The 17,247-nt window shown below is 42.7% G+C and overlaps 2 protein-coding genes across 4 annotated transcripts in view; both read left to right on the top strand.

Moving 5' to 3' along the window:
* The window catches only part of cpvl.L (carboxypeptidase, vitellogenic-like L homeolog), an 81,114-nt gene extending 79,615 nt beyond the window's left edge, over nt 1-1,499 (top strand). For 2 of the 3 annotated variants that reach the window (XM_018266144.2, XM_018266145.2), the window contains exon 13: nt 724-1,496. In XM_018266144.2, the coding sequence (XP_018121633.1) occupies nt 724-828 (105 nt within the window). In that variant the 3' untranslated portion in view covers nt 829-1,496. 3 annotated transcript variants of the gene reach the window in all.
* Nucleotides 1,500-9,059: 7,560 nt separating this feature from the next.
* tril.L (TLR4 interactor with leucine-rich repeats L homeolog) lies at nt 9,060-15,074 on the top strand. Its single transcript, XM_018267424.2, has one exon. The coding sequence runs from the start codon at nt 11,381-11,383 to the stop codon at nt 13,982-13,984; it is 2,604 nt and encodes an 867-aa protein (XP_018122913.1). The 5' UTR covers nt 9,060-11,380; the 3' UTR covers nt 13,985-15,074.
* Nucleotides 15,075-17,247: the final 2,173 nt, after the last annotated feature.

Genomic DNA, 17,247 nt, shown 5'->3' with positions numbered 1-17,247 from the left:
TTATCCACAATGTGCAGGACATGGGGCTTTCTACCTTAAGTCTACTAGAAACATTAAATAAACCCCATAAAATGGTCCTACCACCAATATGAATTAATCATCTTTGAGCTTTGATCAAATACAAGGTACTGTGTAATTATTATAGAGAAAAAGAAAATAATTTCTTATTTGTACTGAACTGGCCTTTGGGTGGCCTGGTTTGCCATTCTTGCTGATCATGTGCAGTGGAATATCACCAGCGTTTGATCATTCAAACTACTTTACAGGCGGGGCCCACACATGGACTGATGAGTTAACATGTAATATCTGTGAGCACGTGGGTAGTATTCCCTATAGATAATTTTACAAATGAAAAAGGTAGGAAACTCCCCACTGAATAACACAAGTATTGAATCTTAAAAATTAAAATGTATTAGTAAGGATGCTGCTACTAGCCCTGCAGTCTGAATATTGCTGAAAACACAACAATGAGTATTTCACAGGAGATAATTACGGGTGTTGGATGATTCACAGGGGTTTGATCACCACTACAAGAAGCAACAATCTAAATGCCTTGGTGTGAAGTCACAAGGTCACCTGTGCAACCTTGGCAAACGCTAGAGTGACAAACATACAGACTCTTTTTGCAGTTTCTATCAGTTTACCTATGCAGGCAATTGGTTCATTTAATGGTAAACAGAAAAAAAAATAATGTATAAATTATTCGGATTTCTTTTGTTTCAGGTAATCGTGAGAGGTGGAGGCCATATCCTGCCCTATGACCAGCCTGAACGGACCTATTCAATGATTGACCGATTTATAAGGAAGTGTAAAGCTTTCGACTGTTAATGAATTCAGATATTACATACCAGACAAAGATATCGTGGATGTCGTATAGTTTGATGTGACTATTCATACATTAAGAGCATTGGCATATGTGGCACTTTTAACACCTAACTTTTCTAGTAGCCCATAATATTGGAACAACCTGCTGAAGATCCGATATAGTGATTTCAGGCAATTGTGCAAGCATTTTCAGTTGACCATTGCCTGAATATAAGGCAGTCCCCATTTCAAGGCAAAATTCCCATGACAAAAGCATTCACAGTCGGTGGGGTACTTGGCTAATAGTTAAGGTCCCTCCAGATCTGCTATTCACCCACCTTACTACTGCCTCAATGGGTGCTCTGCCACAAGCATCCCAGCCGTCTCCACATCTGTTTTCTCACAAACCAGGTGGCACTTCAGGCTAGAAAAACGGTGGTTTATTACAACAGGTTGCTAGACAGTGGCCTATTGTAATACATTCCTCTTTTTCTAACCTGGAGTGCTACCTAGTTTTTGAGAAAATAGAAGTGGGGGTATTTGGCTACATGCGTTTGAGCTGCTTAAAATCACCTGAAACTGCCCCATGTGCCATATACCTTACTGTAATTAATTAGTATCCATTGTTTTTTCTTTTTTTGCAGCAGCAGTTTTGACAAGAAAAGGAAATAAATAAAAAAGTACCTTTGTTACAATACAAGTGTGATCACTCTTGGTGTACTAGGGCTAATGTAAAGGTGCAATCTCACACAGTTCAGTAACAACAGTGACTCATCAGCCAAAGTGCACATCTCAATCTAAGTTAACTGCTGATTGTTTTATGTCTGTCCCAGTGTAGATGCACATGGATTGTTTGGTTATTGCTCTGAGTTTGGGCAGCAGTTGCAGCACAGTGACAGTGCTTCCGATTCCAGCAGCTCCTGGTGATTCCTAAAGGGAGTATCACAATGTCAAATTCACAAAAAACCTTAGGGCAATGGCACACCAGTAGATCAATCATCAACGATAAATCTCTGCTTGTGAGGGTGACTTATCTCCTGTAAATGCTTTCCCATAGGCAATAATGTGAATCGCTGGTGGTAAAAACCCATGTGTCACTTCAGTTTCCTAAAATCACTTGAAGCAGAGATTTATCGTTAGTGATTAATATGCTGGTGTGCCATTGCAAGACCTTCCAAACAAGCAGATGTTCCCAGATATGCTAACCTTGATTGGATCACTATGATGGCTGTCAGGGGGAGAACCACATCAATGAGCCAATGTGGTCCTTGCCCCAAAGGAACTTTCAAATCAGCTTGATTGATATCTGTCCGATTTTCACCCAAATATTGGTCAGGTAATAAGCTACCGATTTGGCCTGCCGACAGTTTTTATTGGCCCATGTATGACAACCTCAACGCCTCTTTGTGAATACAGTGGTTTATACACTTTGAATTTAAACCATTTTGCCATTTTGTCTGCAGTTATTAACTCTATTTTTGACTTAATAAAGTAAAATTCAGTAAATAAAAATAAAGTAAAGCTGGTGATCGTGATTATTACACGGTGGCAACTAATAACATTTTATATTGCAGTACTATTTGTACTCATTCAGATTTGCTAAATTTTTTATGCACTTTAAATGCACATGAAGAATAAAATAGGTAGATGTTGAAACTGCAAAATGCAACTAGTTGCACTTTAAAAAATGCATATAAATGTTATATATGCATTTTGATGCGCTTAGCATGCATTTTTAGATGCACAAAAAAACCTGGGTGCCCTAAGGGTGACCATACACGTTACAATTACGACCTGTGACCATTGGTTGTTGAAAAGCTCGTTCATCTTCACTACTAAGAGTTAAGAGTTGCTGACAATTCAGCATTTTTGCTTTGCTGATGTTTGGGTGCCTTCAGAGGTGCCCAGTAAAAGGCATATCCAAGGCTTATTCCAATCTTCCGTATGTAGAAAAACAAAAATGTTGGAGCAAGGCACTCAAAAAGGTCACGCATAGATCAGACTAATAGTAGGTAAGAATTAAAGATATTTTATTTGTATAAACAACTCATATGCTTATACATATGTGTTTTGCCAATACACGCACCAAATATTTACAGGATTTTGTAGCTTCATGTACTGACGATAGACTCTTAGTTGTCCCTCTAGTAATCTGAAAATATATGGGTACAGTCATGGGCAAGGCATGATTGTTGAATGAATCAGGATAATCACCAGCCTGAAACTACTCTTTGTGCTGTCATGTGCTTTGAATTTAAATCAAAGGAGAGATGATTTTTAGCCTATAGAGCTCGGGTGACAAAATGCTGCAAATCACCTTGTGTGACATAAACCTAAATGTAGTTTAACTAGAAATGGTGTTCAAGTAATACAGATATATATTAAAGGTGTGGGACCTGTTATCCAGAATGCTTGATACCTGTTTTTTTTTTTCAGGATAACAGATCTTTCCATAATTTGGATCTTCATACCTTAAAGGGGAGGTTCACCTTCTTCACAACATCCGACACGTCGCACCAGACGCCTCGTCATTCACATTATATGAGTTTAGATGAACTTAAACAGTTTGAGTATTTAGTCAGGTACCCCAAATGGCTTCATTTTTCTGGCCAACGTCTAGCTAGATAAGTCGGTTTCTGGTTTGAGAGAGAGTCATTTATCAGTTTTTGCCAATATTGTATTGAAGGGGGTTGAGGGATCCCTAAGTTGGGATCAAGTACAAGGTTTATTATTACAGAGAAAAAGGGAAGTAAGGGTTATAAAAGATTAGTTCCCCCTTCAAAAACTAAATATTGTCAGTAAAATACAATATGTTGGGGCAAGGAAGGGTACCTTCCTCTAAACTGGCATCTTTTATACACTGCTCAGTTGTAGTTGCTAAACTACATTTCTCAAATCCCTCACAACTATGTTGCAGTATTTTGAGTTCCTTTGACACAGCATGACCTTTGACTTATCATGATGCTCCATAATTGTCAGCCTTCTTGACTCCCTTTTATCCTTATCAAATCATTTGCAATTCGGAAGATATCCAGCATGCATCTAATTAACTAAACAGTCCTGTCTCCAGCCTCCATAGACTGACGTGGCTCCCAAATTCTGTAAGATTAAAATCATGATGTATCTCCAAATAAATATTGACTTGTTCCTTTAAAGAGGTTGTTCGCCTCTTTTAGTATGATGTAGAGAGAGATATTGAGACAATTTGCAATTGGTTTTCATTTTTTATAATTTGTAGTTTTTGTGTTATTTTGCTTTTTTTCAGCAGCTCTGCCATTTCAGGAATCTGGTAACGAAGGTACAAATTACCCTAGCAACCATGCATTGATTTGAATAAGAGACTGGAATATGAATAGGACAGGGCCTGAATAGAAAGATTAGTAATAATAAGTAGCAATAACAATACATTTGTAGCTTTACAGAGCATTTGTTTTTTATATAAGTGACCCCCTATTTGAAAGCTGGAAAGAGTTAGAAGAAAAAGGGCAAATAATTAAAATAATTCTAGGGTGCAGTACTACAATACTTAAATGAAAAACTTGTATTACCAAATATTCTCTCACCAGAACTCTATATTAATGCATTGGAAATCCCTCAACCACCCTTCAATAAAATATTGACAAAAACGGATAAATGAGTCTCTCTTAAACCAGAAACTGATTTATCTAGCTAGACGTTGCCCAGAAAAATGAAGCCATTTGGGGTACCTGGTTAAATACTCAAACTGTTTAAGTTCTAAACTCATATAATGTGAATGGAAATGTGTCGGACTGGCCCGGCGGGATACCGGGAAAATACCCGGTGGGCCCCGACCCTAGTGGGCCCCGCCGGGCCAGTCCCCCTCTCCCAAACTGTTTTTTAAAAATAATAAAAAAAAATTCGGCGCATAGTAGCGCCGTTTGCGCATGCGCGCCGAGCGCCGTTTCCGTTTGCGCATGCGCGCCGTTTGCGCATGCGCGATGCGCCGAGCAGGGATTCGCCGAACAAGTAGGTAGCGGGGCCAGAGGGGGGCCCTGGACACCAGTCCCGGTGGGCCCCGGACCCCCCAGTCCGACCCTGTGTACCTATACCTCACCCTAGGGTTGCCACGTTTTCTGGAAAAAAATACCTTCCTATATATTTCTTTTTTTCCCTATTGATAACATTGGGATCAAGCATCATTTTTACCGGCCAGGCCTGTAAAATACTGGCCAGCTGGCAACCCTAATCACCTCCCCGCTCTACCCTCTCTTTTTCTTTCTGAAAAAATGAAGACCAATTGAAAAGTTGCTATGCTATACCAAAAAGTAACATAATGGTGAACCAGACCCTTATTGCAGTTCAGTAGTGGAAACTTGTGCAGACACCGGGAGAAGATACAAACTTTGGGGGGCAGATTTACTAAGCTCGAGTGAAGAATTCGAATGAAAAAAAATTTGAATTTCAAAGTATTTTTTTGGGTACTTCGACCATCGAATTGGTCAAATTCGATCAAATCTAATGATTCGAAGTAAAAATCGTTTGACCATTCGAAAATCAAAGTACTGTCTTTAAAAAATACTTCGACTTCATACTTCGCCACTTTAAACCTACCGAGGTGCAATGTTAGCCTATGGGGACCTTCCCCAGCACTTTTCTAAGTTTTTTTTGATCGAATAAAAATCTTTTGATCGATTAAAATCGTTCGAATCGAAGGATTTTTAATTTGAGGGTCGAATTCGAGGGTTTTTTAACCCTCGAAATTCGACCCTTGATAAATCTGCCCCTGGTTGTCAAACTGCACATTCAGGGGCAGATTTATCAAGGGTCGAATTTCGAAGTGGAAAATACTAAATTTGACCACCGAATAGAATCCTCCGACATTCAAAGTCAGAGGATTTCATTCATTGTACGATCGTAGTACGATCATACGATCATACTCCGATCGTACTTCGAATCGTACGATTCGAACAAATTAATCATACGATTTTCCTTCGATACCCAAAACCTTAGAAATATGCTCTGGCAGGTCCCCATATGCTAACATGGCACTTCGGCAGGTTTAAGTTGGCGAAGTATTGAAGTCAAAGTTTTTTTAAAGAGACAGTACTTCAACTATCGAATGGTCGACTATTCTAACGATTTTTTTATCAAGGGTCGAATTTCGAGGGTTAAAAATTAATAAAAATCCTTTGAATATCGAATTCGAAGGATTTACCGCAAAAGCTTTGATCAACCGATCGAATAAAAATCGTTCGAATCTAAGTCAAAGTAAATTCGAAGTCATAGTATCCTATTCGATGGTCGAAGTATCCAAAAAATTACTTCAAAATTCGAACTTTTTGTACTCGAACCTTAGTAAATCTGCCCCTCAGTGTTTGCATGTTCAACAAATATGAAATTCTGGGGAATTGCATCAATACGTTAAAAGTAATTTGCTGGTTAATGAACAGTCCCACCGTCCCACTATATAACCTTTAAAAAGACCTGGTTGCTCTCCTCAAACACATAGCCATGCTTTAAAGAAATCTAAATAATGAACAGCAGTGTGTGTGTGTATATTGATATATTTATATATGCATACATTGCATCAGTTGTTTAATATAGCCTTTTGTTAGGTTATTCAGTAATCACTCAGCAAACGCTTTGTTCAAAAGGAGAATGCAAAAAGTGCAAGAACACCAATATCAAAAGGGGCTTTATTATGCGGAGATAACATCGCTGTTCACACAGAGACATCAACTAATTCTAGGTTATCACTGAGATTACGATCCAGTGCTGGTGGGGGGGGGGTTTAAAGAACTTATTTGACTTTAGGCAGGATTTGGAAAGAACTTGGCAAAACAGATTGCTATCTCACAGTTCAACTTAATCAGTTAGCATCAATGTATCACCCTTTGGATCTGCATTTCTGACAGTCTGCCGGCCTTCTTGTAGAACTTCAATTAATCAATTAAATGCTAATCAGTGATGCAGCCGTTTCTCATTTACATTGAGAACCTTAGGGACTGGCCACATGGGCAGATTCAGGAAGATTAGTCACCAGGCGACAAATCTCCTATTCTTCGTGGCGACTAATCTCTCCGATCTGCCCTCCCCTGCCTTCCACCGGTTAAAATGTAAATCGCCTGGGGGCAGGCACTCTGAGCGCTTAGTTTTCCGAAGTCGCCCATAATTGCCTCAGGAGGAAACCGGGCGACTTCGGAAAACGAATCGCTCCTAGTGCCTGCCCCCAGGCGATTTTCATTTTAGCCGGCAGAAGGCAGATCGGGGAGATTAGTCGCCATGAAGAAGAGATTTGTTGCCTGGCGACTAATCTCCCTGAATCTGCTCGAGTGGCCAGACCCTAAGTTGCCTAGGGGGGCAAGACACCAGGGGCAAGGGTAGCCAGCAGACTATTGCACAGGTACAGTTCTTCAAGCTCAGGGAGCTTCTCAAAAGCCTTTGGATGAATGGAGCGTATCTGATTGTACTGCATGTCCAGCCTCTGCAGCTGGAAATAAATTTGCCTTCCAGACTGTAGGTTTTAGTTCCACTTGAGCTGAGAATGTGACTGGATTTGGGCACTGATATGAGCACAGAATATGTTGGAGGTGTTGACAGTCACATGGCTCCAGGCACTTGGATTCCATACTCCAGGCCAGGGTGCAAACAAGCAGCACCAGCAAGTCTACTAAAGCAACTTTTAACATGGCACCTGAAGAAGCCGAAATCTGTGCATTACCTTTCCCAGTATAGTCTTCTGTCTAGCTCTGAAACTGCTTAAATCGTCCGCTCTAAGGGCAAATCAAGTTTGTATAACTCATGCCCCTCTGTTCCTTGCAAAGTCCAGCTTTCGGGGTGAAGATAAGGTCCCCTTACCCTGTAGCAGTGCAGTTGTCAGCAGGAGTGGGCACTGTCAGTGGTAAGCATCAATGTGTACAACAATGCACAATACTTGCAAGAGGTGGAGAAATTCACACTCATAACATCTTATTTACTTAAAATGTCCTTCAATGTGCTCAGCACACCAGGTGGCTATTGCAAACAGATATAAACATTCATGCCCTTCCAGTGCTGGCCCAGAGAAAGACTTCTGATCAGCCAGAAAAGACCATGTCATTAGTTCAAAGAAAAGTTACTATGAGGTTTAAGCGAATCTATTATAAATATACAAGCAATGCGGATATCCTTGTTTCCTGTTTCAGTTGGTACATAAAGTGTATTACCACTTCTTTTTACACTTGAAAAAACACAGAGGTTGTTTCAATGACATCACAGAGGGAGAAAGAGGCCGGAGATTAATCAAGAAGAGTTGTGACCTGAGCTTTTTATAGCGTATGTTTGGGCTGTGAAACCTTGACTTTTACTCTGCCTTGCAGAATTCCTCTCCGGCTAAGGACTCCTTAGGGTTCTTACTTAGCTGCGCTCCCCTGCGTTCCATTTTTCTGCGTTCAGCTGCAGGGGAGCGCAGGAATAGACGCATTACGTTTTTTCCAATGGGGCTGTACTCACACAGGAGCGTGTAGGCGCCGAACGCAGGTTGAGATGCAACATGCTGCATTGTTCCTGCGTTCGGCGCCTACACGCGCCTGTGTGAGTACAGCCCCATTGGAAAAAACTTAATGCATCTATTCCTGGGCTCCCCTGCGGCTGAATGCAGAAAAACGGAACGCAGGGGAGCGCAGCTACAACCGCTCGTCAGTAAGAGCCCTAAGGGAAGAAATTAAGAAATACTTTTCTTTGGGGTTATGTCCATGTTTATTGCAGATAACTTTGCTTTAATTTGCCATTATGAGCTTTATCATAGTCCTATCTGTCAGCTTAATTTTAATAGGAATGTACATTAGGAAACCCCAATGCAAATAGAGTCAGACAGAGCAGGCAGGGCACTGGGAAAAAACCCTTTTGGCACCAGCCCTCATGGGCCCTGCCAAACCCAGTACTGCTGCCCTCCCTCCCTGCTGGCTGAGATATGCAGACCCCCCCCCCCCCGTGCATGGGAGATGAGGGTGGAGGGCCTTTAATGATGTGGCTCTGGTGGGTTCCAAACCCCCAATCCGACACTGAGTGCAGAGTGTTTATACAATAGCACAAGGCACCATCAAATCTAGTTGGAGCCACAAATAACTTATTATTTCGTAGTTCAGAACCCAGAAGAGGTCCCTTTTGCCTGCTGGAACCTGCTCTGTGCACATATGTTCCTGGCAATGACATCATGACCCTGACTGATTCCTGTAGGCTCTGATCAGACTGTGAGTCATTTGCTCTCATGCCATTTGAGCAGCAACAGGCATTTGCCATTAATATCAAAGGAGAACAGGAGGGACAGAGAGGTAGAGGTCATTGAGTATTTCTTTCTGCTCTGCTCTAAGAAATAGTGCAAGATATTTGTGCTTCACTCCCAGGTGAGTTCTTCTGCTGGTTGGTGTGCATAAAATGTTATAGAATGCCATCGAATCTGTGTACCAGCCAAGGGGCCGCATGGAGTAAAGGGAGACCAATAAAGAGTTATGGCCTGTGGTCAGTACTCACAGGGCCGGACTGGGAGGTCTGGGGCCCATCGGGGCTGCTGCTTTGGGGCCCCTACACACCCCCAGGACACCGCCCCAGAGGCAAAGACACATTCGACACCTCAGGCTCCCCCCTGCTGCAACCCCTCTCTGGCCCCCCACGTCTACCTTTTTTTCCTGCGACCAGGGGCCAGGAGGGAGGTCTGTGGGCAGCTCCAATATCGGGTCTGGTCCGGTGCCCACTGGGTTTTTCCTCTGTGTCCCGTTGGCCCAATCAGACCCTGAGTACTCATCAAGCAGCTATTGGGTGGGAGATTTTTGGCTGCCATCCCCTAAATATACTTCCAGGTCATGTATTCCCATCTTCCTTACATTTTCAAATGAGTTTACTATTATTGTTTTGTTTATAATTAGAATTGCTATGCAGATCTGATGGGTCATGGGTTGTTTCGGTGTGGAAGTCACTCTTCCATAGCAGAAAGTCAAATTCACTAGGGGGTGACAATATGTTAAGACTCTCCCCTTAGTAAATTCAATAACTAGGCTGGTTCGTGGAAAAAAATGTAACAAGCCAGGGAAAAAAAGTAGTAAATATGTTACTGTCCTGCACATGAGTTAGTCTAAGTCTGCCACAGCATTACTGCCCCGGCTGGTGCATTTTTTTACCATAAAAGGAGCACACAAAAAAACTTAGTGATTGAATTTAATCTGGGGGGAACCCTAACATTTTGCCCAGAGAATTCAACTTTGTCAATTCAACTAATGCAGTCCTTGCCACGACAGCCTGTTTTTCCTTTGTTCCCCCTAGGGCCAAACGATCAGCCCAATATTTGGGGAAGATGCCAAACGAGTGCATCTTTCAATGTATGGCCTGCTTACCTTCCTGAACTGTGAGATCTCATTAATACAATAGGGTAAAGTTATTGACACACAGGGCAATTGCCAATGTTTTCCTATCTTTGTGATTACCAGTTCGATGGTTGGCAAATCACTCCAGTCTAGGCAAGTACTATTTAGGGCAATGGTAGGGTCAGGTGATTGATCAGAATGCCCCTCACTTTCCTTAAATGATCATCTCAGCCATATGTGCAATGGCAGGGCTACTAAGGAAAGTATAGGCCACCTATATGTTTTCCCACTGGCAATGGGACACTAATGGGAAGGGAGCTTTGGACCTTTTGTTGCCTGTGCTGGAGGCCATAATACATCAGTGACAAAAAATCCCTGTGTGCTTGTGCCCTTAAAATTGGGGTTTTTAGTAAATTGTGTGGCCTTCCCATCATACATGTCACTTAGTGGTTATTTCCTGTTGTCCAGTGGTGTTGTTACCCCTTGTCCTCAGAAGGCTGTGTAGTAGGGCAGTAACCTAGAGCTCTTTGAGCACATTGTGTTTTGGCTGAATGTGTCCTTTTGTTCTGAGGGCACTTTTTTTGCTGCTAAAGTGAGTGTTGTGTGTTCTCCATGTGTTGGATGTTCCCTCCTCCCCCTAACAGCTCTGAGCTGCCTCTCTAGGATCCTCTTTCCTCGCTCACAATCTCCAGGGAGCCAGTGTGGGAAGAATAGATTTCCGCCCCTTCTCAGACCCACAACTTTTCCCTGACTCTGCTGCTAGCAACGGGCTGCCATGCACTCTCCAGTTAGCGACCCCTGAACAAAAGGGCTGCGTGCATTCTCCTTATTATACTGTTAGCATGGAGAAGGGGAGGGGGCCAGTCAGAGCCTTTTGGAGGAACCTTGATTGGACTGTGCAGCGCTTGGACCTGGAGGGATTTGCTCATCAGCTCCTGGAATAAATTAACTATGGACATGAGGAGAAGGAATGAGCTACCCATGGACCCTTTCCACTGACACTGCCCACTCCTGCTGCCATCTGCACTGCTACAAGGTAAGCAAACCCTCCCGGCTCCTCAGATAAGGAATGCAGCACGTTACATGCACAGTGAGTTGTCTCTAGTGGCTGCAGCATATTGTTGCTACAAAAAAGTGCTGGACTTTGTAAAGAACAGAGAGGCAAGAGTTATACAAACTTGACTTGCCCTTAGAGCTGACAGTATAAGCAGTTTGGGAGCTGGACAGAACACTATACAGGGAAAGGTGATGCCCAGATTTTGGTGTCTTCAAGTGCCATGGCGAAAGCTGCTTTCATAGACTTGCTGGTGCTGCTTGCTTGCACCCTGGCCTGGAGTGTGGAACCCAAGTGCCTGGAGCCATGTGACTGTCAACACCTCCAACATATTCTGTGCTCCAACAGAGGTCTCCTATCTGTGCCCAAATCCAGCCAGATTCTCAGCGCAAGTGGAACTAAAACTTACAGCCTGGGAGGAAACTTTATTTCCAATATCAGTGTCTTGGACTTTGTGCACTTTCCCCAGCTGCAGAGGCTGGACTTGCAGTACAATCAGATACGCTCCATTCATCTGAAGGCTTTTGAGAAGCTCCCTGAGCTAGAAGAGCTGTACCTGGGCAATAATCTGCTGACTACCCTTGCTCCTGGTGCCTTGGCCCCCCTCAGGAAACTTAAAGTTCTCAATGTAAATGGGAACCGGCTGCACAATATTAGCAGGGCCAGCTTTTCTAATTTAGCGGCACTGATCAAACTCAGACTAGATGGTAATGACATTCAGAACTTGCAGGGCTCCCCCTTCTCTGCCCTCAGCAATCTGTTATACTTACATCTGGAGAACAACAAAATAACCAACATTAGTAAAAATGTATTTACAGGGCTCGGAAAACTACGCCTGCTAAGTCTGTCTGGTAACCCACAGAGCTTCCTGCGCCAACCTACCTTTCTGCCCCTGCGATCGCTTAGCACCCTTACAATGGCTGGAAACCAATTGCAGCAGCTTGGGCCCTCTATGTTTAATGGCTTACAGAGACTTTCCAGGCTCATTCTAAGTTCAAACCAAATTTCTGCAATACAGACTAAGACTTTTTTGGGACTTGATTTGCTCCAAGAGTTGCATTTGGATGGAAACAAACTGGTTCAGCTTCCAGAGGGTGTCCTGGTGCCACTGCACAATTTGGAGGTGCTAAATCTGAGCCGTAATGCAATTTCCCATTTACACCCAGAAATGTTTAAAGGACTAATGAGGCTGAAGGTGCTAGATTTGCAACATAACATGCTGAGATACCTCTCTGGGCAGACCTTTGCTGGGAATCCAGTCCTATATCGCTTGCAGCTGGATGGCAATCGCTGGAACTGTGACTGTCACCTTTTGGATCTTAAGCACTGGATCTTGGGAACACTGCACCCCAGAAGCCGCATGCTTACAGTTTTTGTGCAGTGCTGGGAGCCTCAAAAAGTGGCAGGAAAGTATTTAGACTATCTGGAGGATGCATATTTATTGGGTGTTGGAGGTTGTCAAGTAAGTACAACTCCTGCAGGTCAGGAACAGATTAAGAACAGCACTTTAAGAGACAAGCATATAGGGATTCACCAGCCTGGGAAAGGAGATAGAGACCTTAAAAATGGGGCAGATATCCTTAGAGCGCAACCAAAGACAGAAGAGAAGTCTCTGCATCTGCCTACCCTCCCATCAGAGGTGTCTCCTGCACTTGAAACATTGGCATTGAGGCAGCAGGCCTTAGTCACAAAATGGCCATCAAGTACCAACAGGGACAGCACTGCTAAGAACCGTGGCTTAGAAACCTCACGGAAGGGGAAAGGAAAGTCCGTAAAGAATGCTGCAGAACATTCACGGAAGCTGCATCTACTTTCCCAACCTGTCCATCCTACACAGAGTAAAGTCAAGCAGATGAGTGTCCTGATCCCTGCGTCCAGTAACTTGCCGCCTCACTCAGAATCCCTGCACTCGGAAAAACCCAGCCAATTGGACCCTCCATCTGTGGTACCTTACACAGATGATCTGAAATCTGCTTATGCTACATTGCAGCACAATGATACCACCGACAAACCCATTCACCATGACAAGACCTTGCACCAGAGCCCCTCCGACACCTTACTACCTAACTACAATTCCTTCCAGCAGGCAGAAGGTGATCCCATGCATCCAGCTCCCGAGACTTTGCACCAAGTTGCTCCTTTCCCATCCCTGCTTTCTGACCCATGTGAGTTTAACAAGTTGTATTTAGTGAACCTATCAGTGGAGTCTGTCGGAAGTAGCACAGCCCGGGTCCGCTGGCAGACAATAAGTGTTCACACCCAAGGGCCTGTTCTATTTCGAGTGCTGTATGAGCGCTTTGGGCAGACAGGTCGTTTCCAGCGCTTTGTTTATCCACGTGGTAGAGTAGAATCTTTGACTCTGCAAGAGCTGACTGGCAAAACGCCATATCTTGTGTGTGTAGAGAGCATTATTGGTGGAAGGGCATGTCCTGTGGCACCGAGGGACCACTGTATAGGGATTGTCACCCTACCATCAGAAGATGACCGACCTCTGCTTAATTACCAAGTGCTGGCTTTATCGCTGCTTGCTGTCAATGCCCTGCTGCTTCTTTTGGGCTTGGTGGCTTGGGGATCTAGGTTGGCCCATAGGAAATGGGGACGCAGGAGGCCCCCAGTGCACGTTCGTCAGATGTACTCCACCCGACGCCCCTACAGGTCTGTGGGTACCGGGGTCTCTACTGATTTCTCAGGTTTTCAGTCTCATCGTCCCCGGACTACAGTTTGTGCCCTGGGTGAAGCAGATCTCATTGAGTTTCCTGGCTGTGATCGTTTTAGGGAAGGTGGCAACATACACAGGGAAGATCTGCTGCAGAGATTTACAGACTGACCCTTTACATCATTCCATTCAGTCTTCAGTGACCAAATGGTAACCAGCCTATGAATTGCTCATCTCTCTAGGCATATGTGGATTACTGCAGAGTGAAATGTCCTGATTAGCATTGACGCTAAGGATTTGATTACTATCAGGCACAGGGGCACAGTAACCAATGGGAAGGCAAATCCAGTGTTAGAGCTCTATACTATGAGTATCTGGCAATCTGTTAATGGAAATATGATCTAATTAATTGATTGCAGAAGTAGCTCTCCAGTTCATGCTAAACTAAACACTTAGCTAGAGGAGGATGCTGGGAGTTGTAGTCCAGCAACAACTGGAACAATATGGCTGATTGTACATAGAATAATAACCTGATGAAGAACCTGAATTATGTGTCGTTGCCAAAGCACTGATGTGGGGAATTTGCATCTCAGTGTTACCACCATCCCAGATCTAACGATTTAATTAACTGCTCTTTTTTTCCATGGTGATATTCTGTAACATGTCCGTAAATTGTCCATAATTTATTTTGTGTTTAAAAATGATTGATGTTGTTCACTTACGTTGGAAAGGTGCTAACTTTTACAGCCCGTTTGGGCTCCAAAGAAGTGATGGAACAAAACATACTCAACATGCCATAAAATAAACAAAGGAGTCCTATAATAACCCCCAAGTGTCCTCTTGCAGGAGTTGTATGCACATTTCCTAGGCAATGTAGAAATATGCAGATCTTTATGCCTTCAGTGCCTTTGTTTAATGTGTCTCCAACAATCGGTGGTTTATGAGATTGACAAAAGAGCCTTCCTGTAATGTCCTAACGTTTTTATGTGTACATGTACATTTCCCATGCTCTGTCTGAACTTCATTACAAGTGCATTTTTTTTTTAGCAGATGGGGGAAGCAATTTGCCTCTGCACTCCTCGCTTCCTGGAAAGAGCAATAGAGATGCTTTTCCTGGTCTGTATAAAAGTAACATGCAATATATCTTTGTTTTATATTGGTGTGGAATTTTGGGTATGTTGACTGTTATATTTTTATATGCAAGACAAACTTGAAAAGTTGAATTTGTTTTTCTATAAAAGGATAAAATGATTTTATGTCACACATTTTTAGCTACATTTGTTGCTTCTCTTTTGTTCTCCTTAATTACCACCAGAAGTGCTCCAGACCCCTGCAGCCTCCATATGTTGTAGGTGTTGCCCCACCTGTTCTGACTGCCCATCTGTAAAGTGATACATGGAGTGTGCTGATGGCAAACACTGAGAATCCCCCATTGTAATTGTCTGCTGAAAATATCCCTACTGCTGCATAGTGTCATTATTATTATTTTAACAACTTGATCATTCTTGCATTATGTCCTTACCATAGACTAGTAAATAAATATACATTAGTAGCAGTTAATCATATTGGTATGTAACCAATTGCATTGTCCCCCAGTAGAGCTGCATTTAGGGGTTCACCTTTAAGGTAACTTTAAGTATTTTATAGAATGGCCAGTTCTAAGCAACTTTTCATTTGGTCTTGATTTTGTATAGTTCTTAAATTATTTGCCTTCTTCTTCTGACTCTTTCCAGCTTTCAAATGGGGGTCACTAATAAGATTGCCACTTTTTTTTTTGTCGAAAATTTGCAGGGTGCGGGCTGGTGACATAGGTGGGCGGGACGATGAAGTAGGGGACTGGCCAGTGACTTGAGGGGGCGGAGTGGGTAACGTCAGGGGCGGGACTGATGGCGTGGCGATCAGGACACTTTCCTAATTTGGAAATCCGGACAGGAACTTTTCACCTGGGCAGCTCTTCCAAAAATCGGGCTGTTGGGGTGAAATCCGGAAAGGTGGAAACCCTAGTCACTGACCGCATCTAACAAATGCTGTGTAAGTCTACAGATTTATTGTTACTGCTACTTTTTATTTTTCATCTTACTATTCAGGGCCTCTCCTATTCATATTCCAGTCTCTTATTCAGATCAGTGCATGGTTGCTAGGTTAATTTGGACCCTAGCAACCAGTTTGCTGAAACTGCAAACTGGAGAGCTGCTTAATAAAAAGCTAAATAACGAAAAAAAAAACACAAATGATTAAAATGTAAACCAACTGAAAATTGTTTTGGAATATCACTCTCTACATCATACTAAAAGTTAACTCAAAGATGAACAACCCCTTAAATGGCAACACAGTACTGAATAACTGCCATAAAAAACCTTATAAAACTGAAAAGGGAAAATATATCTTGCATCCTCATTTCTTTAATCAAAGCATGTGTGTACAGACCATTCCCTTCCTTCAAATCTGTGTATATGAATGGGAGCTGCCATGTTAGTTGTCTTGGCAGAAGTACCCTGTACAGAGAGCAGTGCAGCAACATTTCCAGTGTTAGAATGGAATAAATTGTAACTATTTAGTAAGTCAGAATGTTTGTCAGTTCCATCTGAACTCAATAAAGACACTAAACCCAACTATAAAAGTGTCCCACTGCGCCCTCTAGTTCCCTATAGAAGATTAGAAAAAAACGTAATTACACATGGAATTCAATTCTGACTGACCAAAAACTTAATTACAGATGCAAGAGAATCGACCAATGAGAATGCTGATTCCCAGCACCATGTCAGGCATCTTGCTGTTATCTTACATATAGAGATAATTATGTCATTTTTTTCCTTCATTATATTACACTGGAATCAGACATGGGGATAAAGGACAGACTTGTTCAGTGTTGGGAAACTCTGCTTTAAATTTCCAACTCCAGTTGTAGGAACAAAGAACATGGAGCCAGATTGATACAGGTCAGCTGGGATTCTCATTGGAGGGTTTTCTGCATTTTAAAGCAGTTGCTGGCTGTGGAGATTTGGGGGACATTTTGGAAACGTTTTATTGAGCAATATTGCTTTATGAACACAACCTTGATGTTGTTGGACTACAACTCTCAGCATGCCTTAACCTTGATAACATGGTATTATATTGATTAGTATGTTGGGATTTTTTAGTCCAGCAACAACTCAGTAAAGTGTGGTTGAGCAGAGCAGTGCAGTGCAGCAGGGTTGAAGGTCCCTTTAAGACATAATTCCTTCTTCCATGATTCCTAAAGGGCCCTGTAAAATGCATACCTCCAGGTTTATTTACTAACAGAGCTGCGCAATGCAACAAATATGCACAAGAGCTTTAACCTCTCCAACCTATATAAGCCAATCAGACATTATCATAATATTTACTTGTGCGACTTTGTGTAATTACAAATATTTGAGGATTCATAGCGTTCGTGGTGCAAACTGACATGTTTT

This window comes from Xenopus laevis, chromosome 6L (assembly GCF_017654675.1).
Source record: "Xenopus laevis strain J_2021 chromosome 6L, Xenopus_laevis_v10.1, whole genome shotgun sequence".
NCBI classification, from domain to species: domain Eukaryota; kingdom Metazoa; phylum Chordata; class Amphibia; order Anura; family Pipidae; genus Xenopus; species Xenopus laevis.
This window is presented reverse-complemented; position numbering and strand designations above follow the sequence as displayed.